This window comes from Dermacentor variabilis, chromosome 11 (genome assembly GCF_050947875.1).
Source record: "Dermacentor variabilis isolate Ectoservices chromosome 11, ASM5094787v1, whole genome shotgun sequence".
Taxonomy (NCBI): Eukaryota; Metazoa; Arthropoda; class Arachnida; order Ixodida; family Ixodidae; genus Dermacentor; species Dermacentor variabilis.
In genome coordinates, this window is record NC_134578.1 from 71,559,496 (window position 1) to 71,579,151 (window position 19,656).

At 44.0% G+C, this 19,656-nt stretch overlaps 1 protein-coding gene across 2 annotated transcripts in view; it reads left to right on the plus strand.

The window, feature by feature from the left end:
* The window catches only part of LOC142563162 (anoctamin-4-like), a 58,844-nt gene that overhangs the window by 1,143 nt on the left and 38,045 nt on the right, over window positions 1–19,656 (plus strand). For both annotated transcript variants that reach the window (XM_075673708.1, XM_075673709.1), the window contains exons 2-8: window positions 2,289–2,366; window positions 8,156–8,313; window positions 13,879–13,985; window positions 14,502–14,557; window positions 16,049–16,105; window positions 16,478–16,542; window positions 17,827–17,961. In XM_075673708.1, the coding sequence (XP_075529823.1) occupies window positions 2,289–2,366; window positions 8,156–8,313; window positions 13,879–13,985; window positions 14,502–14,557; window positions 16,049–16,105; window positions 16,478–16,542; window positions 17,827–17,961 (656 nt within the window). The remainder of the gene's footprint in view (window positions 1–2,288; window positions 2,367–8,155; window positions 8,314–13,878; window positions 13,986–14,501; window positions 14,558–16,048; window positions 16,106–16,477; window positions 16,543–17,826; window positions 17,962–19,656) is intronic.

Sequence of the window (19,656 nt, forward strand, 5' to 3'; positions counted from 1 at the left end):
ACCTCCTGTGTTCAGTGAACCGCCACAATATCAACGATATTAATCAGAGAGAGAGAGAGAGAGAAGAAAGAGAAAAAGAAAAGGGAGGGTGCTCAACCAGACGCAAGTCTGATCTGCTACCTACGCAGGGATAAAAAGAGGGATAGAAATGAGAAAACGTTGAGGGTGGCACTTCATCCAGAAGTGCACATCGACGCCACAGTTGGTCGCATAAATTTGTAGATGCCTTGGTATCCCCGTTGGTATCGCTTCCTGAGCAATACCGCGAGCTCAGATGTTATCGATAGGTGAGCTACGGGATGAGGAGGTGGCTCCTGTCCTGAAGGCTAATCGCAGACGGTCCTTAGGTGACATATGTATTGTGAATATAGGCTGAGAAGCCGAATAGACGCAATGACGTTACATATGACCTCCTCTGACGTCATGGATCGTGCAGCACATGAAAACTAAATACCGAGATTCGGAGTGCGTTCAATGGCCTTTTTTTTATGCGTTTTAGGAGTGCCAAAGTGGGAGACCAAGGTAAGTTGCACTTCGCTACTCGGCGATGCAGGACGTGTTGAGTGAGCTGCTGAGCATGACTTTGCAGTATGGTGAACGCATTTAAATCATGCATCCGGGAGCTCGAAAACGTAGTGCTACCGCATTTCTTTTCAATTTACCGCTAAATGGCTACTGAACTTTCTTTTTGTCTTTTTGCTATTGGTTAAAAGAGCAAACAAGTGGTTTGAATAGTCTTTTTAAAGGTTTTTTGCGGATACAGGTGTATCTGGCTACTTCATTAAAAAAAAAGCACTCAACAGCTGGAATCACAAATGAAGAGAAGAAATACTTTCACTGTTTCTCCAGAAGCGGTTAAATGTTAAAAAAAGAACAGAAATTTTATCACTAGCGTCGGGGACCGCCTAAGAATGCAATGGCGAACGCCACTGTCCAACTCATAAATTATGCACCCAGATGCACCAGCCAATTACTTTCGCTGATTTGCGTGGCGTGCCGGTGGAGGCGCATTTCTTTAAATATCAGCGTCTCCGAGGAACGATTGAGTTGTAGTGTTGTTCTTTATTAGCACAGATAGTATGCGAACGTTGACCAAATATATATATATATATATATATATATATATATATATATATATATATATATATATATATATATGCGTGTGTGGGGGGGTTTAAGTGTGAACTTTACGTAAATTGGTAAATATACACAAATCATGCGTAATGCAGAGGCTGGGTAGTTTATGTTTATGCTGAAATAGCTGATTTCACGGCAAATAGCACAAAAACTCGCTAATGCTAAAAAGTCACTATGACAGAAAATGGAGGAAAAAGATTAATAACACACGCATGCACGCACGCACGCCAAAATGTCAATGACACGCGATTCTGTATTATGAATTTGCCGTCAGATAAGAACTACATCACACAAATAGCAGTATTTACAAGAAACCAACGAGGTCAGTGTCCTTTCGCTGGCGGCAGCTAATCCTTTTCACATAATACTGCATCTACAGTGAAGTGCTAAAGTATGTAAAAATCACATAAGAACACTCTCAAACCTAAAAGTCAAAACATGTAAACAAGTCAAACACGGTTAATCTTAAAGTCACGCCACATTCATAAGTGCAACACACTCATTCTTCAAATCAATGCAGGGCATAGAAAGAAACACTGAATAAGTTCACAGGAAGGCGCATGACATTAGGCCCGGAATTCGAAAAATTGAGGAGAAATAAAGGACATACATGAGCATACAATGTACCAGGCTTCGTTCTTTATCGGGACCGTTCCACGAGCGCCGAAACACAGAGCGCACATGCAGTGTGTGTGAAAACATTTATTGGAATGAGGTCCGGAGGCTCGACTTCTTAAGTCAAGGCGGGCCGCTCCCACGTTGGCACTGTCAGGCCAAGCCTTTCAGCGACATCATGGGCCCTCTGGACGGCCCTTAGTTGGTCCTGAAACAATGGCAATTCCCATTGCCACATTCAAAACTGAACAGGGCTCAGGCAGTCTCACTACGCCTATTGCAAACAGGTACATATCCCACACCGTACACTATCAATAAAATATATCCAGAGAGGGAAATTAAGATGGACTGCAACGATTGTAATGGCATCATTGGAATCAGACATATGCTGGCGGGGTGCCCCGCGACTCTCCCCAACCTCGTTGAAGAATGGACACAGTGGGAGAAAAGGATTCAACGCCTTAGGTCGTCACCGGGTACGATGCCTTGTTGCGACGCAGCCAGTGATACCTAACAATTAACCCTTACCTTTCCAGAAGCGGGGCAAAGTGGTCGCATTCCCCACGGTGACTGTTGCGAAGGGCGAGAAGCCCGTCCTACCAGACCTCAAATCTGTAAGTAAACGGCTCTTGCTTTCTTTAGGACGTTCCCGCGTGCTCGCGCCACCAATGGTATCGTGTGTGATTCCGGAATCGGGTGCTGCCCCAGTTGAGAGAATCATTCACTTGGGGGGGCCCACTCCGAGTTCACGGGAACGTTTCTCTGAGCGGGCAAAGTTTCAGTTAAAGAAAGAAGAGAGGCGAAGCGGACAGGTCAGATGTTCTCGTACAACTGGGGTTTTATTTAAACGCTTCCTGCGTGAACAGGAATTGCAGTTCACGCGCTGACATAGGCGCACATACGCCTACGACGAGAGTAGCAGTGGCTGCATGCACGAAAGGTGAGAGCAGCCCTCAGATATGGTGAGCAAGATATATTGAGGGTTGAATTGTGGCAAACTAAATCAAATACATGTTTATTTGTTTGTTTGTCATACCCTCAGGGTCAGAGACACTATTGAGGGGCGTGGTGAAAATATGGCACACAGTAAACAAACAAAATACAGTGATTTAAAGACTATGTAAGAATGAAAAGTTTCTTGCTATATGCAATATTACCTTTTGTGTCATAAAAATAACAAAAAGAAACGAAAAAGTCCAAGAGTGCTTGGTTATGCAGTGTTATCTAAAGTTGCACGAAATGGGTGCTATCATTAATGGCTACGATTCAGCGGGAAGGTGGCGTCAACCTGCCCACGGCCTAGGCAAAAAAAAAAAAGAGACTACAAATATGCTCCCTATGACATCGACCAGGCCTTATGATAAGGATCAACACGTTTTGATAGATAATAAACGTGCAAAAGTGGTAAACGTGCGATATTACGTCAAAATTACGACCAAGGAAGGCCAAGGTTAGGTTTCATTGAGCTAATATTTGCTCTTCTGTTGCAACTTTAAAAGATAAAGCTTACTGAGTTGTTTAGGATGATTTCTAAGGAAGTAATTAGGTTAGCTTGTCGAGGATCCCACACAGAAGTAGCATATTCTAATTTAGTATGTATTAAGCTTTTATGGAGTAGTCTTAGCTGAGATGGGGGGGGGGGGGGGGGCATGCTAGCAAAGGTGCGGCGCAGATAGCCTAACATGCGGTTACCCTTGTTAATAACGTATTCGCTGTCAACTGACCATGACAGGTTTGTACTTATATGGAAACCCAGATACTTGCATGAACTGTTTCTCGGGGGACATTCTTTTGATGGTAAATGGTTTGGTGGCGATACACTTTGGACGCGTGTAGCATTTACACTTGTTAGTATTTATTCCCAATAATCGCGAGTTACACCAGTTAGACATTGAGTTATGATCAAGTTGCAATTCAGTAACGTCGGTTCCATTAATTATTTTGCTAAATATAACACAATCCTAAGCTAACAAATGTATGTTAGAGGATACTTATACCCGAATGACGTCATCATTATTCGGACGTCTTTATCGGTGGACATATCTATCGTTAGACTCGTCTGCGTAATAGGCGCGCACTATTCAAACAACAGTACCTTTTGCCTTTGTGATATTGTGTTTCCCTTTAACCAAACATGCTGGTATGGTTGATCAGATTTATATCATTGGAAGAGCTTTTAGGCAAATAATAAGAGCCCTTTTGTTTATGTATCCCTCTATCCCATTCTGTGGGGATATTTAGGCCTGCTATATAATAGAAGCTCCTAAATTACTGACAAGGTAACAACACGAAACTTAAGAAAGTAATGTAATGGCGTTTGCCATAAAGTATACTTCTGCCCACGCTCATGCTTCTGAATGCACCTGGTATACTTCAAGCGGGCGTTGGTGTTGGGGATTTGGTATTGTCAGTATACGTGCTCTCCTTGTGGATGTAGTGCTCAAGGATTTATTTACTTTGTTAAGAACCGTGCATCAGAATAGCGAGAAATGACAGTTAAATATCAGTGAGCCCGATTCCGCATTTGTAGAGCGAACGGCCCTCTCGAGCACGTCTTAGCCGTTTAACTACGTCATATTTCTCGGAGCGAGGTACTTTGTCGAAGAGCAGGCAGGACGGCAGGAACACAGAAAGGCACCTGGGACAAATACACAAAGCGACGTGTGTTTGTTCAACGTACCTTTCTGTATCCCTGTCTTCCTACCGGCGCTACAACTAAGTAGACGATGCCATGCCAATAAGCCGATGTAGATACCCTCATCGACTAATGCTCGCCTTTATCAATGTGAACGACATCACACAATGAAGATGGGAGTACGTGAGCAGAGGTATTAACGCAGGGTCGCCATTATTTGTACTCACATATTATCCGCTGCCTATCGTTCAGGGAAGAGGTGCCTTAACGCAAACAGGCTTGCCTCGGCAAAGTTTGACAGCAAGCGTGAAGTGATCTTTTCCAACAGTGCGCTTTAAACGATTTTCGATGAGCAGTCAAAGTGTAATGTCAGACCACTTGTATCAAAGCGATTGCATTTAATTCGTACGCGTGGAATTGGTTTTGCCGGCGTATCAATTAACTGCACATCACGTGGGCAGTATTATGAAATGGTACACCTGCTGTGCTCCCAAAAATTACACTTGTTGCGTCAGGTCTTATTGGACAAGGTAGTCAGAATGGGCTTTGCCTGTACGTAAAGGTATTACGTACATGTATTACAGGTACAGGTACAGGTAAAGGTATTACGTACACTTGGCGCATTAGCGCAACGCCAAAGACGTCGACTGCAGGAGCGGCGCTCGTATAGTAACATCTCGTGGCGCTCTCTTCAACAACGCGTTAGGAACACTGGCGTTGAGGCAGTGTTCACGCATTAAATAAATGAGCAATAGATACACTACACGTTAATTATTGTTGCTGGCGACGCTTTTGAACTGGCAGATAGTTATAACGTAATCCCTGCACATATAATTTTGTGCAAGGTTTTCGAGATTGGGCTGCGCGCGGGTGTCGTTGAATCTCGGATGCCGTGCTAGGTGTGCCCTAGCTGACGTCAGCGCCACAAGATGGCGATACCAGTGCTGCTACGCGGCTGTAAAATAAAACCCGCAGTAATTTGCTGGCTACGATAACTCTGAGTTGGTGTGAGAAATAGTAAGAGTAAATAGAAATCGTGCCCATCCTAACGTTGGTAAACGTTGTTCTTAGCTTAAATTTCACAGATACTATCGGAGTTGGAAGTTTACCAAAGGAATGTGCGCCGCTTGGCATTGGGGGCCCACGGTAAAACCAGAAATGACGCAGTGCTTGGTTACATTGGTTGAGTCTCTTTTGAAGTCAGACAAGCGCCGAACGAAATTACTCCTTTGCAAGAAAAAAAAACACTAAAATGAATGAAAGCAAGCAGGGGTGGCTAGAGTGCACAAATATCTATATCTCAAAAGCGTGGAAACTAAAAGATCCATAGGTCATAAAAGATGGCAACTAAGTCCAGTTCAACTAGACGTATAAGTAGACAAACCGACATCATTGGAAAATAAAGTGAGATAAACGCCGACGACACATTCTATTCAATACATGGAAACATAAATTCGGCTGCTTGAGGATAAACGGGCAAATACGTGTGATAGAGTGAGCCATGTGTCTTACACAAAAAAATCCAGAGACCTCTGAGCACATTGTAATGGAATGCCAAACTATTCAGCAGCTAGAATCCTAGGGAACGGCCGCCTTCCAGGAACGCTGGGGTTCGAAGCTTATTGGAGGTAACCTGGTGAACAACCGAAATAATCAATAGACCTTTGGTTTATGGGTGGGGAAAAACTGGGGAAGAGATGGGGCGAGATCGCTGCAGGTATTGGCAATGTTATAGAAACAAAGTAAAGACAAGCAAAATGCTACACTGCAATATGTGCAGTAAGGCCTGATTAGCACACGCAGACTTGGTGATTATTTGTTGGGGCCATGTGTCATAGGCCCGTCCCATAAAAAATAATAAATCAACATCATCGCTCACACCTTCTGTTTGGTGCAGCACTAGTCCGTAAGCTGTAACCAATTTATGTTTACGAACACGCTGAAGGTCTCTAAACGATTGAAAGAATGCGTTTTCTATGCGATCTTGTCTCTCGCCCCATGCCGCTATCAGCCTCAGGTGGGCACAGTGTCCAGGAGACCCCGCAACACGTCGGCGTGGGTAGGTGACTTACGGCATGTTTTTTTTTTGCACGCTGTCAAGCACAATCACTGGCCACGTTGACAGCGCAATCGGGCACCATAAGCCTTGTCCGCCACAGCCCATTTCTCGCACCTCCACATTCCATCTGTGCGTACGACACCCGAGATATTCTTGTGTCTTGTTTCACATCTCGTCCGGCACTTCCACTTCATGGCCCGTTTGCTGTACATTGCACTACGTTGTCGTTTGCCGCTGTTCGCCGTTTGGCGCTTATTACTTGCACGACGTGAAACAATTTGCTCCACACTTGTGTCTTGCGCCGTGAGGTTTCCCAGTTTAAGCGCACAGTTTGTAGAGCTATCCCGGGATCGGAAGTAATTACGGGATCATACTTTTTTTTGTGGCGTCCAGGTTCCGCCGACCAATGCATTCATATGTAGAAACTGTCAGGATGTCCTCGTTTCGTATAGTCCGCACATGAGATAACTCTGCAGCACGAAACAAAAATACGAAGGCATGCGCATGCCTGTTACTTTTGTAAACAGGAAGAAATAAACGCGAAATAGTCCCTGTGAACTTTTAGATTTAAACATGTTCATGCGTAGCGCTACTTATTTAGTTCAGTAGCATTGGAGAGAGAGAGAGAGAGACATGTTAAAGGTACTGATTTAGAAAGTCGCTTACGTGTAGCATTTCTGCCCAATAAATCGGAGGAAAGCACACTCTTTCCGTCTAACTTCTCCGTCATTGAATCTGGCTCCATCCTCTCACCAGAAAAAAAAAATTGATCATCCTCTGTAACCTAAAAATTTCTCCCCAGTAAACTTAGTGCCGTGGCCGATGTGGTTCACGGTGTTGTAGGAAACGCCATATTTTTAAAGGAACATTCGAGGTTCAAAAGGTTCGAGCAGTGATTTGAAAAGAAAAAGGGTCGTACATCTCAACGTTGCACAGTGCTACGAAAGCAACCTGTTCAGGTTCTGGGGATGAAAAATCAGTGATACCGCATAAAGAATCTTCATGAGAAGACCATAGTGGTTTCTTCTGTAACACCGTATTGCTATCATCTCCAGAACATTTTTTTTTCTGCAATGCATATGCTTTCCCCGAGATAATTTCCACAGGTGTCGCTATTTTGACACCGGCGGACATTCACACGGCGAAGTTTTCCACCTGGAAAAACACGAAGCTTCTAAAGTACCCGTAGAGGAGCCTGTGAAGGAAAACTGAGTTGAACACAATTCGGCAAGGAATTGTGTCCATTATAAGTAACTAGCATCCCTTGATATAGCAGTATGCTTTGGACCTGTAGGTATCTGTACGCTGAACTAGCACAGCCATTGTCAAGTGCTCCTTATACTAACTCCTCACCATGCCACCTTGGGTCTCAAAACACGATGATCAAATCGCACTGCCTTCTGCCCATTTTGGTGCCACCATGCGGCTCAACATGGACAGAAGGCAGTGCGATTTGATCATCGTGTGTCATCAGTCGCCAGTCATAAACCTCGCCACAACTTGGTCCTAAAGAACAAGTTTTGTGCTTCCGGCAAAACAACATGTGATTGAACGTGCAGATTGCGTAATCACGACTCTTAAAATTGGTTCTCTCATTGCACTGATTGCGCAAGTCCAAATCCACAATCTCTGAGCGCAGCGTCACAATGTGCTTCTGAAGAAAGCAGTCGAGCAAGACCTTGTGACGATTAGTTTTCTCATTATTGCAGCTTGAAAGTGAATCAACCGAAATAGAAAACGAAGGCAAGCCCAATGCGCTTGAAGCCATGTGGGCAAAACTATGGACGCCCTTCCCGTATAACAAGGAACTCATACCTGACGAAACACAGTACTTCAACGCGGAGTTTGTGCGCCAGCGAGAGCACATGTGAGTATATTGTCACGTGGTGGTGACGTTGAAGAACACAGTAGCAATACTGTGAAAGACAAAACTTAGGCTGTCGGCAATGGGGGAAGAACAGGGCTCGCATTTGGCAGCGTTTTGCCTAGGTGACCGCTTTGAGTTTGGATGCATGTAAGACGTTATTTATTTACATTACGGCCAATGAATAATATGTTTGTTTAAGTTCAGATGATCCATTCATACTGGTGCCGTTCTTGCACTCTTATAACGTTTGTTTTGCTGTTGCTCTCTGAAATTCTTAGACTTGTTTCTAGAATTGAACTGAATTCTGGGGTTTTACGTGCCAAAACCACGATTTGATTATGAGGCACGCCGTAGTGGGGGACTCCGGATCGATTTTGACCACCAGGGGAATCTTTAACGTGCCCCCAATGCACGGGTCACGGGCGCTTTCTTTTTTTTTTTTGCATTTAGCCTTCAACAAAATGCGGCCGCCGCGGCCAGGATTTGATCCCGCGACCTCGTTCTTAGCAATGCAACGCCATAGACGCTAAGCCATCGCGGCGGGATGTTTCTAGAATGTTTAGTCATTTAATTACCTTCTCTTGTTATCTTTATGGCTAGAACTTAGAAATAGACGGGTCTTCAAATTACTAAACTTCTCTCGTTTTATTATGACTATAAAAAAAAGAATGCTGACTAGACAGCCTCACCTAATGGGAAGCATATACTTTTGCATCTGTCTGGGGCTATTTTATTATGTTACGGCTGCTCTGCTTTTCATTTCTGTTGACCAATGAAAAAATACTTTTCCTGCTTTCTAGTTACGAAATAAAAACAAAATATATAGGTTAATTGCTCTAACAATCTACTGCTAATGACCTTTCTCGGCGCCGTGTTAAGCTACAGAAAGATTAAATGTTTCACACAAATATGCATCTCATATGTAAATATAATGACAAAGAGAACACTGCTGATAAGCGAGACAGGGAGACAAAATGGGCGTCACGCTTTTGACCATGTATTTCTCTACTGGGACAGTCGGCAATAAAAAGAAAAGGAATGATGGCACGAAAAAGTAATGATGCGTCGAGGAACGCAGTAAAAAAAAGAGAGAGCGAGAGAAACCGGCATTCATTCTCGTGACACGCAACGTGGCATGTCTACATGACTGCTGGCACGTAGCTATAGGCACAAGTTTATAGACACTGTCCATGCAAAGTCTGCATGCTTAAATGAAGTCAGGAATGTGAGCTAACGTCTGCTGGCAAACGTTTTTTGCTACAACATGCAAAAGCGACAAAGCGACAAAGGTCAACATGTACCGTGCTTTTATTCAGGAAAGGCTCGGAATACCGTGTTCAAGCACCTCAAGCGGCACAAAATATGTCTAAATTGAGATTCTTGTCTCTTTTAACACTCATCTTACTTCGCTATTGTTTCTGTAACGTTGTAAGCAATAAACTTGAAGCGCAAGCGGGAAGACAGTGACCGACAGAAAAGACGGTGATAGGTGCTTGTCCTTTTCCTGTCCGGTCGTCATTGTCGTCTTCCTTGTGCTTCGAGCTTATTAGACATGAAATGCCACTTATAGCCAGCTTTGAAGTCTTGCTTAGTTGCCAGCGTCACAACACTGGTGGCTCACGTAATCAAATGGCACGTTTTGCAGCTAGGCTGCGTTATTACGTGAGTGGTGTATTTCGTCTGTGCCACTTCATACGTCATCATAGCCGTTTCAACACTGCAATTGTGAAACACACTTCCACACCACGAAAAACTTGGAACACATGATTCGCCTTTACTTTTTTGTCATGCCGAGTACATTTGTAAAATAAAGCAATGTTATTTCTGTTAACACCTAATGTGTAGAACCATTATTTATTTTGTAATTGATGCAACTATTCACATCTGAGGCTTTACTCCAGCATATCAGGAACGCAAGTATAGTATTGAAGAGCCGCTTACTCTTTGACGACTACGAAAAAACCTAGGACATTAATTAGAGAGAAAATTGTTGGTGGCTCTTTGTGACCGGCCCATCGAAAGAAAATTGCGTCGAAGGTGCTGTAGTTTCCGAATGCAGCCCCCAAAAAAGAATACGCTGTTGTCGACACACCGCGGTATTGTGCGCTGAGAAGTCTTGGGTGAGTAACGCTTCCTCTTTTTCACTGTGGCTTTTCCGGTGACGCTGGTCTGCGCGCATTGTCATTGGTTGCACAGCGGTGACGAAGAAGATGACAATTCGTAAGTGCGTCGAGATTCACGTGCACGCATGCGAGGGAGCAGGTCGCAACGACGCCCCAGTCACGCTTAGGAGGCGCAGGGATTGGTTCGTGGGGTGTGACGTCGCCACGGGGTCGCGGGGCCTAACACTGGGGACTACGAGAGAGGCCGTAGTGGAGGCGATCATGATCAATTTTGACTACCTGGTATTCTTCACTGTCTTAAAAGTGCAGGAGCATCTTCTTTCTTCATTTCGCCCCCATCGAAACGTGGTGGCCGCGGTCGGGTATCGAACCCTCGACCTCGTGTTGAACAGCAGAACACCAGAGCCACTGTGCCATGACAGTGGGTAGAAATCATCGTAATTAAACGGGTTAGTCGGACGGGTCCATTCAGTGAGCGACAGAAAAAAATGTGCGCAAGAAAACACCCAGGCATATATAGTAGTCAATTAGCTTAAAACAAAGAATTTCGTCATTGTCTCAGTAATGATCATGCCGAAAGTAATATCAGATATTGCAAGGACACAAACATTTCTTGAAGCATTGGGAAGAACAACGCGAGCTATGATTAGCATGTGGCTTGAAATCTGTAAACAGATAACTTGCGTCATGCTTGTGCTGTTTCTGCATATAGTAATTCCCTGGTATTTTTGCTCATATCCTGCTTTTTATTCTGTGCGCTGGTTATAGACGGTTTCGCTCGCGCGATAACAGCAGCGAAAGAGCGGCCCCAAGGAACTTCCGGTCACGAACCTGATCAGTCTGCTGCGCCGGAACACAAAGCGTGTTTTCAAGTTCTTCCACTGTGCGGAAAGTCTATTTTTAAGTTTCTAGGTAAAAGGCATACGCATTAAGCCTTAATATTATACGACATGAAATTTCTCGCATAACTAGCGGTAGTCTTGACTTGTAAAGTTGTCGTTATGTAGAGAGGAAATGCGTTGAAAATCTGCGGGCTTAGGTTTTAACGCACTGCTCCTACTCGATATAGCGGCCAATGCGTTCCTTGCTCGCTAGATTTAGCGGGCTACGCCGGTGAGCAAAACCGGAAGTCGTCCAGGACCTATGTTTGCAAACAGTGAAAGGGCCCAGCTGATATAATCGTCGCACCCTCAACAGGAGCTCGGTATACAGGTCTTAATAGGCTTAAGACACAAGGCGCCCGCTTGTTTTAATTTTGTAGAAGTCGTATGCTGGAGCCGAATAAGGGTCACGGGATACGTGATATGTATTGCGATTGATAAAATTGTCGTTTTTCAGCAAATGTCGATAGCTTTCAATTGTTATATCAATCTGGGGTGGGTGGGCGTATAGGTAAACGATGCACCATTGTGGAAAGTGGAACCCTTAGATACGATTGCAAAATTTGAACCCGTGTTCGAAGTACAAGACGTATTAGTGTGTTCGGTTAGACGTTTGGGGAGTAGCAGGCCTCCTTTTGTACGGGAAAGCAAAATGCGGCCTTACAGTGCAAAACCACATAACATAACTTCCGCATTTTGATTCAGCATTATAATAAAATCTCATCATATAATGTATAATCATATAATCATATAATGTCACAGACACTTCCAGCTCTTGAAGAACAAGGACCAGCATCGCAGAAGATAAGAATAATGACGATTGCACATCAAGTTCCATAAGTTCCAAGTAGATCAGATTTCTGCAATGAATACAAAATACACCAAAATCAGATATGAATATGAAAAAAAAAGAAAAGAAGACACATCTAACTGCAGAGTGTAACTTCCTTATTCGCAAGTAGGAGACAAAAAATAAATCAAGATGTGCTCGCCTTTAATTGGCCCGCACGCGTTTAATGTTGGTCACGACACTCCCTTTGCAATCTGCAAACCATGTCCCGTCTCGCCTGCCGACTCGAAAGCGCCGCCTAAGCAGCTGCCAATTCAAGGGGCGAACGTGCGACTTGCTCCCAGTAGTAGACGTAGCACACCCGCAGTGTTCACCCCCGGCCTCTCCTCTGTAGCGCCCACGTAGCCCCTCACCTGCCTCGTAGCGAGCCAGAGCCTTCCTTCGACATAGTGCCCCTCGTGTTTGTCGTTTGGTGTAGTATCCTGTGCGTGTGTGTTTCCCTGATGCAAGACTGTACCGGTGGCATCTCCACCGTTTGCCCGTTTTTTTTTGTATAAATGTCTGTGCGTGAGCAAGTGGTGTGATGTTATCTGTCGCTGTCTGGACTCCCGTAATTTGCGCCCATGACGAAGTGTAGTGGCCCGAGCTGAGGCTCTGGTGGCAGTCAACGAGTGCTACAATCTAACTTGTCGCGATGCCTAAACTCGCACTAGACTACGCATTTATTTCTTAAGTGACGCCAAGGAAGGGTGTCTAGTTTTCTTTTCTCTTCCTCTTTTTTTTTTTTGGCAAAGCTGGGAGAAATGGACATTTTTTTTTTTTAGGTTAAAAGCATTTGACGCGATTTTTGTGAACGCCGTCGTGACAAATGGCAGATAAAAATGGTCCATTGTGGAATAGTGCGAGCTTCTTTCAGATTTCCGGCGTCACGAGAATTGGGGCTGCTGTCGCGTATCCTTGTTGCTTCGTGTTCTTCTAATAGGTTTCGTAGTTAAATTTTGCTATATATAAAAGTAAAGTACTAAACTATACAAGTATGCCCCAGCACCCACAAGAGTTCGCCAACTAAAAATAAACCTTGCACAGGTTTCACGAAAACAAATTTTTCTCTGGGTGCTGCTATTCCACAATATATTCGTTTTTCCATTAGCTCTTTCTTCTGGCTTTGCATGAAAAGCGCAAGAATTCAACGGAAAGATAAACTACTGTGTGCACGGTTAAATAAATTAATTTAAAAGTTATTGTGCCCAACAAACAGGGACGAAGAATAAAAGAAACACAATGACGAGCGCTTTCTAACAACTGGTTTTATTTTTGAAGAACCTTCTGCTTAAATACCCACAGATCTGCGCGATCTAGTCAAACAGAGCACGCCTATAGCGCATGTAATGCACACAGATCTGCGCGATCAAGTCAAGAGAGCACAACTACAGTACATATACCATAAAGACGTGGACCAAAGCCACCCGGTAAATATAAGAACAGCAAGGTGCATGAAACATCCACTTACGATGAAATGCGTTAAAGATGTGCTGATAGAAGTGAATTTTCTTTATCCAACAATGAAACCGATGGATGGCTGATGCATTTTTCTTTTTGTTTTTCAATCCAGTGTGCTTCCACACCTTTAAAATGAATTTGTTCCAACTAGGCCGACTCGCAGTCTTGCTTCGGTTAAATAACTCACTAAATATGCAATGTCCCAGCAATTTTTTTACATTTTCTAACAGCTGAGAATTGCTTGTCTCCTTATACTTCTGTGTGCATGCAGGTACCTAATAAAAAACAAGGAGTCGTTTTTCTCGCAAGCCATTAGGAGTCGCATTGCGTGGGAAGTACTTATGCGAACTACGTACGATGACAACGATCGACAAAAAGGTGAGAGAAACGGGCTGCGTGTCGCCCTTTGTTCTATCGTTCAGATGACGTAAGGCTCTCGGTAAGCGATTAACACGCGTTTATAAATCTGTCGTCCTGCGAATTTCTGAATAAATGCACGTTCATGAGACAATGTGCTTGAAAGCAAATGCTAAGCTTCAATGCCTGCATTTTTATTGCTTTTCTTTCAGCGCATATATCTGGGAGTTGAACCTGAACTTAAGGTTTATGTCAATCTCTGACAATGTTGATTTGCTATTTCTGCTCTTTCAAGAAAAACCTCTTTTTTAATGTTCCCGACTTACCCTACAAGAAAACAAGAAAGAAAACTAATATTTGCAAGAAGCAAAAACAACAAAAGTAATACATTAATATGGGTCGTCGTGATGACCCTTCTTTTCTGCGTCTTTAGATAAGCTAACATTCTTGTTTGCTAGTGTTTGTTTATCGAAAAAGTTCACGTAAGAGCCATATTGAACGAGCCTGAAATGATAACACATTCTTGCCCTACCACAGGCATTTACAGGCTCCTCAACGAACAAGTCTATCTGGCAGCTTACCCTCTGCATGACGTAAGTACTCACTATGCAACTTGTTATTTCAGTATACAGGAATTGCGTATAATCTCTTTCGTAACTAAAGAGCTAGGCAAATTCGCCTGTAACGTTCCTATGGACGCCGTAACACTTGTTTCATTCTGTATTCGCTTTATCTTTCCTACAAGAGGCATGACACATTGAAAACTGTGGTGCCCATGCCGTCGTGTCTAGAGGTGCACGTTTCTTGAGAGCCCACAGAATAAAGGCACGTATATCCGGAATGGGTGCTTGCAAAACGCGCTGTTTTCCGCACGAGCCGTCTCCCCAACGAAGAAGTTCCGTGTTTACTTCCTTTACCTCCAGGTGACGCTAGTTCTCTTAGCTCCGGCGATGGCCCTTCGTGATATTGAAACAAACTCTCAAGTATCAACAGCCAGGCTAAACCCGCCTGTATAGCTGCCACCATCGCCATCACCACTGTGATGAGGTTCTTTCAAATAATTATTCTTTGCTGAGGCACAGCCTCAGGGCATGAAGTGACGAAGTCGTTCGTTACCACACCACAAGCCATTCACTAAAGAACATTCAGCGCAAGGAGAAACAGAAATCCTGCAAACTAGTGAAACACACGCACACACAGACAGACACAATTAAGTCTCCAAAGAAAATGTTAAAACTCAGAAAGAGCCTACAGTTTCGTGGTGTGCAGAGGAGCTGCGAGATGAACTCGAGGTGGCGACAGAGGCAGCCCGCGGAGCGTAGCAGCGGTGCTCAAGACAAGCACTGCTGAAGAAAAATCCTGGTTGCTCTCAGGCGAACAACCGGGATCCAGTGATGCAGGAGTAACTCCGGTTGCGACGTTGGGTACATGGGCGGGTGGCCCTTGGCCGGACACCAAGCCCAATGGCTTCACCTTTTCTCCCGGTGCGTGGGCTTCGTTTTCCCGACGTCTCTCGGCACCATCCTGCGTGCGATCATGAGAACGCGGTTCGTGAGAACGCGGTGACGCGCCCCTGGAAGGTCGCCCTGGTCCAGCAGAAGGCACGAAGTAGAAGCCTGACGCCCGACGACTTCACTCCTGTGCCTGGAACACTGGCGAGCTCCTTCTTTCACGCAGACCAGGCTTGTTTTTCCACGTCTCCCTGGCTGCTTCTTCTTTTCTCTCTGCTCTCTTGTTGTTGCTGTCCGAATTATTTCTTCGGTGCGCTCGTGCGACCGCTGCAGCGTATTGTTCTCGTCTTCCAATGGCTGACCCCGCTCCGATCACGGCACTCGAGTACTTGACATATCACAACCACCATCCGCGTTACTTGTTTCTTTTATTTTTCTTGTGGGAGGATTGGCATTATAAGGTGGACCGCATAGGAGGTTACATAGAGTACGCGCGCTATATCTTTCTTAAAAACTTTTTCAAAATCTAGACCTTGTGCTCCCTCATAAGTTGGCGTTGTGTTTGAAGGCAATATGAACGTATTGCCGTACCGTTACAGCGCCGCTCATTCACTTTTTCACTCCTACTTGCAGGGTCCCTGTGGCAGCGGATCGTTCGATCCTCTTACAGAAGTTCCTACAGAAAGAAGGGTTGGTTACTTGATCACAAATTACTTGCGAAATGTGAACATAATTATTTTCATATTAATCATCTCAATGTGCAGCGCGCGTGCAGAATGTCTGTCGCGAAATGTCGGCAGAGTGCATGTAAAATTACCTGCGCATGTCATGTACGCTCAAGTCGAACTGTCACATATACCTGCATGTCGAACAACAACAGGGTGCAACAGCCCCTCGGCCCTTAGCGCTTGCTGCTCTTTCTATAGCAGAACGTAAGCGAAAACTTAAACTAATATGACGCAGCTTTGGCCAAGCTTAGTGACCGGTGTTGGGTGTTATCAAGTAAGCATATTCTTTATGTGTAAAAATCTCAATCTGCTATCATTGTTCATGGCGCGACAGCTTCTCTACAGCGAATGGGCCCGACCGGCATCCTGGTACAAGCAGCAGCCATTGGTCCTCATCAGGTTGGTTCCTAGGAATACTGAATCCGCCCGATTTTCAACGATTTGTAAAGGCTATGCCTATGTTTCGGCGTAGCCTAATAAACGCTGAAGCAAGTTGGTTTAATTCGTTTTCCGAAACTACCTTGCACAAGAAAACGCCTCGATGTGAGAAAACATGGAAGCATAAATAAGTAGTAAAGTATATCGCGGGAAATTTAATCTTTTCTTCTTCAACTTTCGTAACATGGCAGCAGTGCGTACTTCGCTAATAATTGGTGCAAGCTTCATAAGTGAATTGTAAGAACTGCCTTTTCGTTCACTATAGAAGCGCGTCGCTCAGACGAAGATAGAGATCATGTGAAAGTATTGGTTTATTCTGGTCATGATCTATTAACGAAACCATCAGAATATTCATAGACCTAAAAGGGACACTAAAGAGAGGCCCCAAGTCTACTTAAACTTATCAATTATTCTTTAAGATACTAGTCTCGTTAGGCTCGCAGTAATAGGTTCGTCGTTGGGAGAGCATATGAAGGTAAAGGTTCCTTTTTTCTTTTAAATTCGCGCTTCAATTCGCGCTGAAGTTCTAGCGCTGGTACGCCGGTGAGAGGCCAACAATTTCAAGCTATCTATTGCGTAGTTTGGCCGCTGTAGCTGAATAAAAATTCTTGACACCTGTTAAGTTCAGTCGCCGGCTTTCTTAAAATACACTGTAGTAAAACCTTGGTGATAGAAAATTGACTGAAAATTAACACAGGCCGTTAAAATTTCTGACGCACGGCGGCTGGTGCGGTAACATGAAGGCGGCGTCGCGATGTGTCTTTAGTTTTTGTATATTTTTAGAACTCGAAGAGTTACACAAATCAACCATGGCCGCTGGATTTTCTTTTTTATCCAGCCGCCGTGGCTCGACTATACACAAGTTGAGGTAAAGAAACGTTACAGTGATCATTCTGAAAGGGATTTTAAAAACACATAAAACTTATCAGAAGCTACTTAGCTTATGCAATTGCTGCTGTACGCTCCAGGTTTTACAAGCAATCTTCATTCCAGTATACTTTTTCGAGTGAACTACCTGACATACTTTTGAGGATTATTGAACGGGAATCTTACGCACTGGCACGTGTTGCGTCCATTCACCTGCTGCACGCTCGGCCATGGTCATCGCTAAAGTAAAATTAATCACAGTGCTGGAAGTGTACAGCTGCATCCAGCCAAGAAGGAAATGTCTTTAGTGATTAAGTAACATCATAAAAGCCTGAAATGCTCCAACAGTGCTCGTAATTTGAAACATCTGCGTCGCAGGCGCTACTTCGGCGAGAAGACTGGCCTCTACTTCGCCTGGCTAGGTTTCTACACGTCCATGCTATTTCTCCCCGCTGTGGTGGGAGTTATGACGACGTTGTACGGAATCTTCGAAATGGCCACGAACACACCTACGTAAGTGTTGACCTATGCGAGTCCTAAGCGAGTAGGTGCACTGATGGGAAGGGCTCTGTTACAATGCTCAATCTATTTACGCAGTAATACAAAAGTGGGATACAACTTCACTGTAATGCAATTCACTCGGGAGGCAGAAGAAAATGTGAACTTTTTAGTGTTGCATTCCACTCGGCGATAGCATTTGAAAAAAAAGCTGTGCATTTATGTACATTGGCGCTTTTGAAGATAGGTGTAATATTATGCATATGCTTGCGGCGGGATACCCTTGTATAAAATATTGACGATAAAAAATGTATTTCTGTATTATCTCCGAGAAAGTTGAGAGAGCCAAATACATTAACGGAAAGAAAATTAAAGAAACAGCGCGAACAATCCTGTGGTAGTGCTTGTTTAGGTAATGGTATGTCTGCCAGTAATAACTATGCTATCTCAGAGTCACAGGTTCAAAAACTTTGCAAACCTCATTTTAGCGCCCTAGGGCTACTGAGGCATTTGTGCCGCATAGCCTGACAGTGATCATCATCAGGATCAGTCGTGCTTTCTTTTGCGAAATCTGACGTTCCTTGATATTTTTCTCGAGCATATAAGTAGTAATTTTGAGCAAAAGTTAGTGTGCACAGATATATGCAACTGAAGTCCCAACCATCTCCGGCTCGAAAATAAGCAGCGAGTCACAAATGTACACTTCGCGCGCTCGTGCTCAAAACACGTCCAGACCTCGGCGCCATGCGTCGGTTTTTACACACGGCATCTCTTGAAATTTGGGAGAGCCACGAAATTTTTATTCGCTCACTGCTTTAGTGTAGTCATAGGATGCACAGTATCTCAGATAGTATGCACACGAGTTTATGTTTCATAGTGTTCGCTTTTATGTACACTTTCTCATAAACAGTTGTGATTGATTGATTCATCGATTGATTGATCGATTGACTGATTGATTGATTGATTGATTGATTGATTGATTGATTTATTTATTTATTTATTTATTTATTTATTTATTTATTTATTTATTTATTTATTTATTTATTGATTGATCAAAATAACTATCGGAGATCGTATCTGATGCTGCACACGGAAACCTAAGCATGTTAGAACGAACGCGTACCTTCAACAAAAAAGGAGACATTGCCCCGCTAGTAGGCGTGGTCCACCTTGTCTATATCATACGTCGTCGTTCACTTGTGTCGTGTGAATTAGGGCGTGCCCTTCCCGTTGCCTCCGCCTTAATTGTAATATTCGGACTTCCTTTGAGGACACCTTTGTCACACATCGGTAGCCGTCATCGTTCTCCTGTTCATTACATCGCCAATCTGTTCTTTGTGTGTTTCTCTTAGCAGCGCTTATCTTGTAACGGACTATGTTTGTATCGCTTCTCAGCAGTGCTTGGAGTTCTACAGTGAGGAAAATCATCTGGGTGCACAGTAGACACTGTTGATATGAAATAAATTCCAATGTTGTCCCGAGTAACGTTGTGGGGAAAATTTACTTCCAAAAAACACAAAACTCTTTCGACTGGAGGCTGCAGTTGCTTGCACAGAGGTTGTGTTTGCACGAGTGTTCTGTAGTGTCAAACGTAAGTGCAATAAGGCTTTCTGTCGAAACTGTGACACCCTTTTTTTCTCATAAAGAGTAGAGTCTTTTCTCACACTAAGCATCAACACTACGAGTTCTGTACTACACACCTGCCTACAT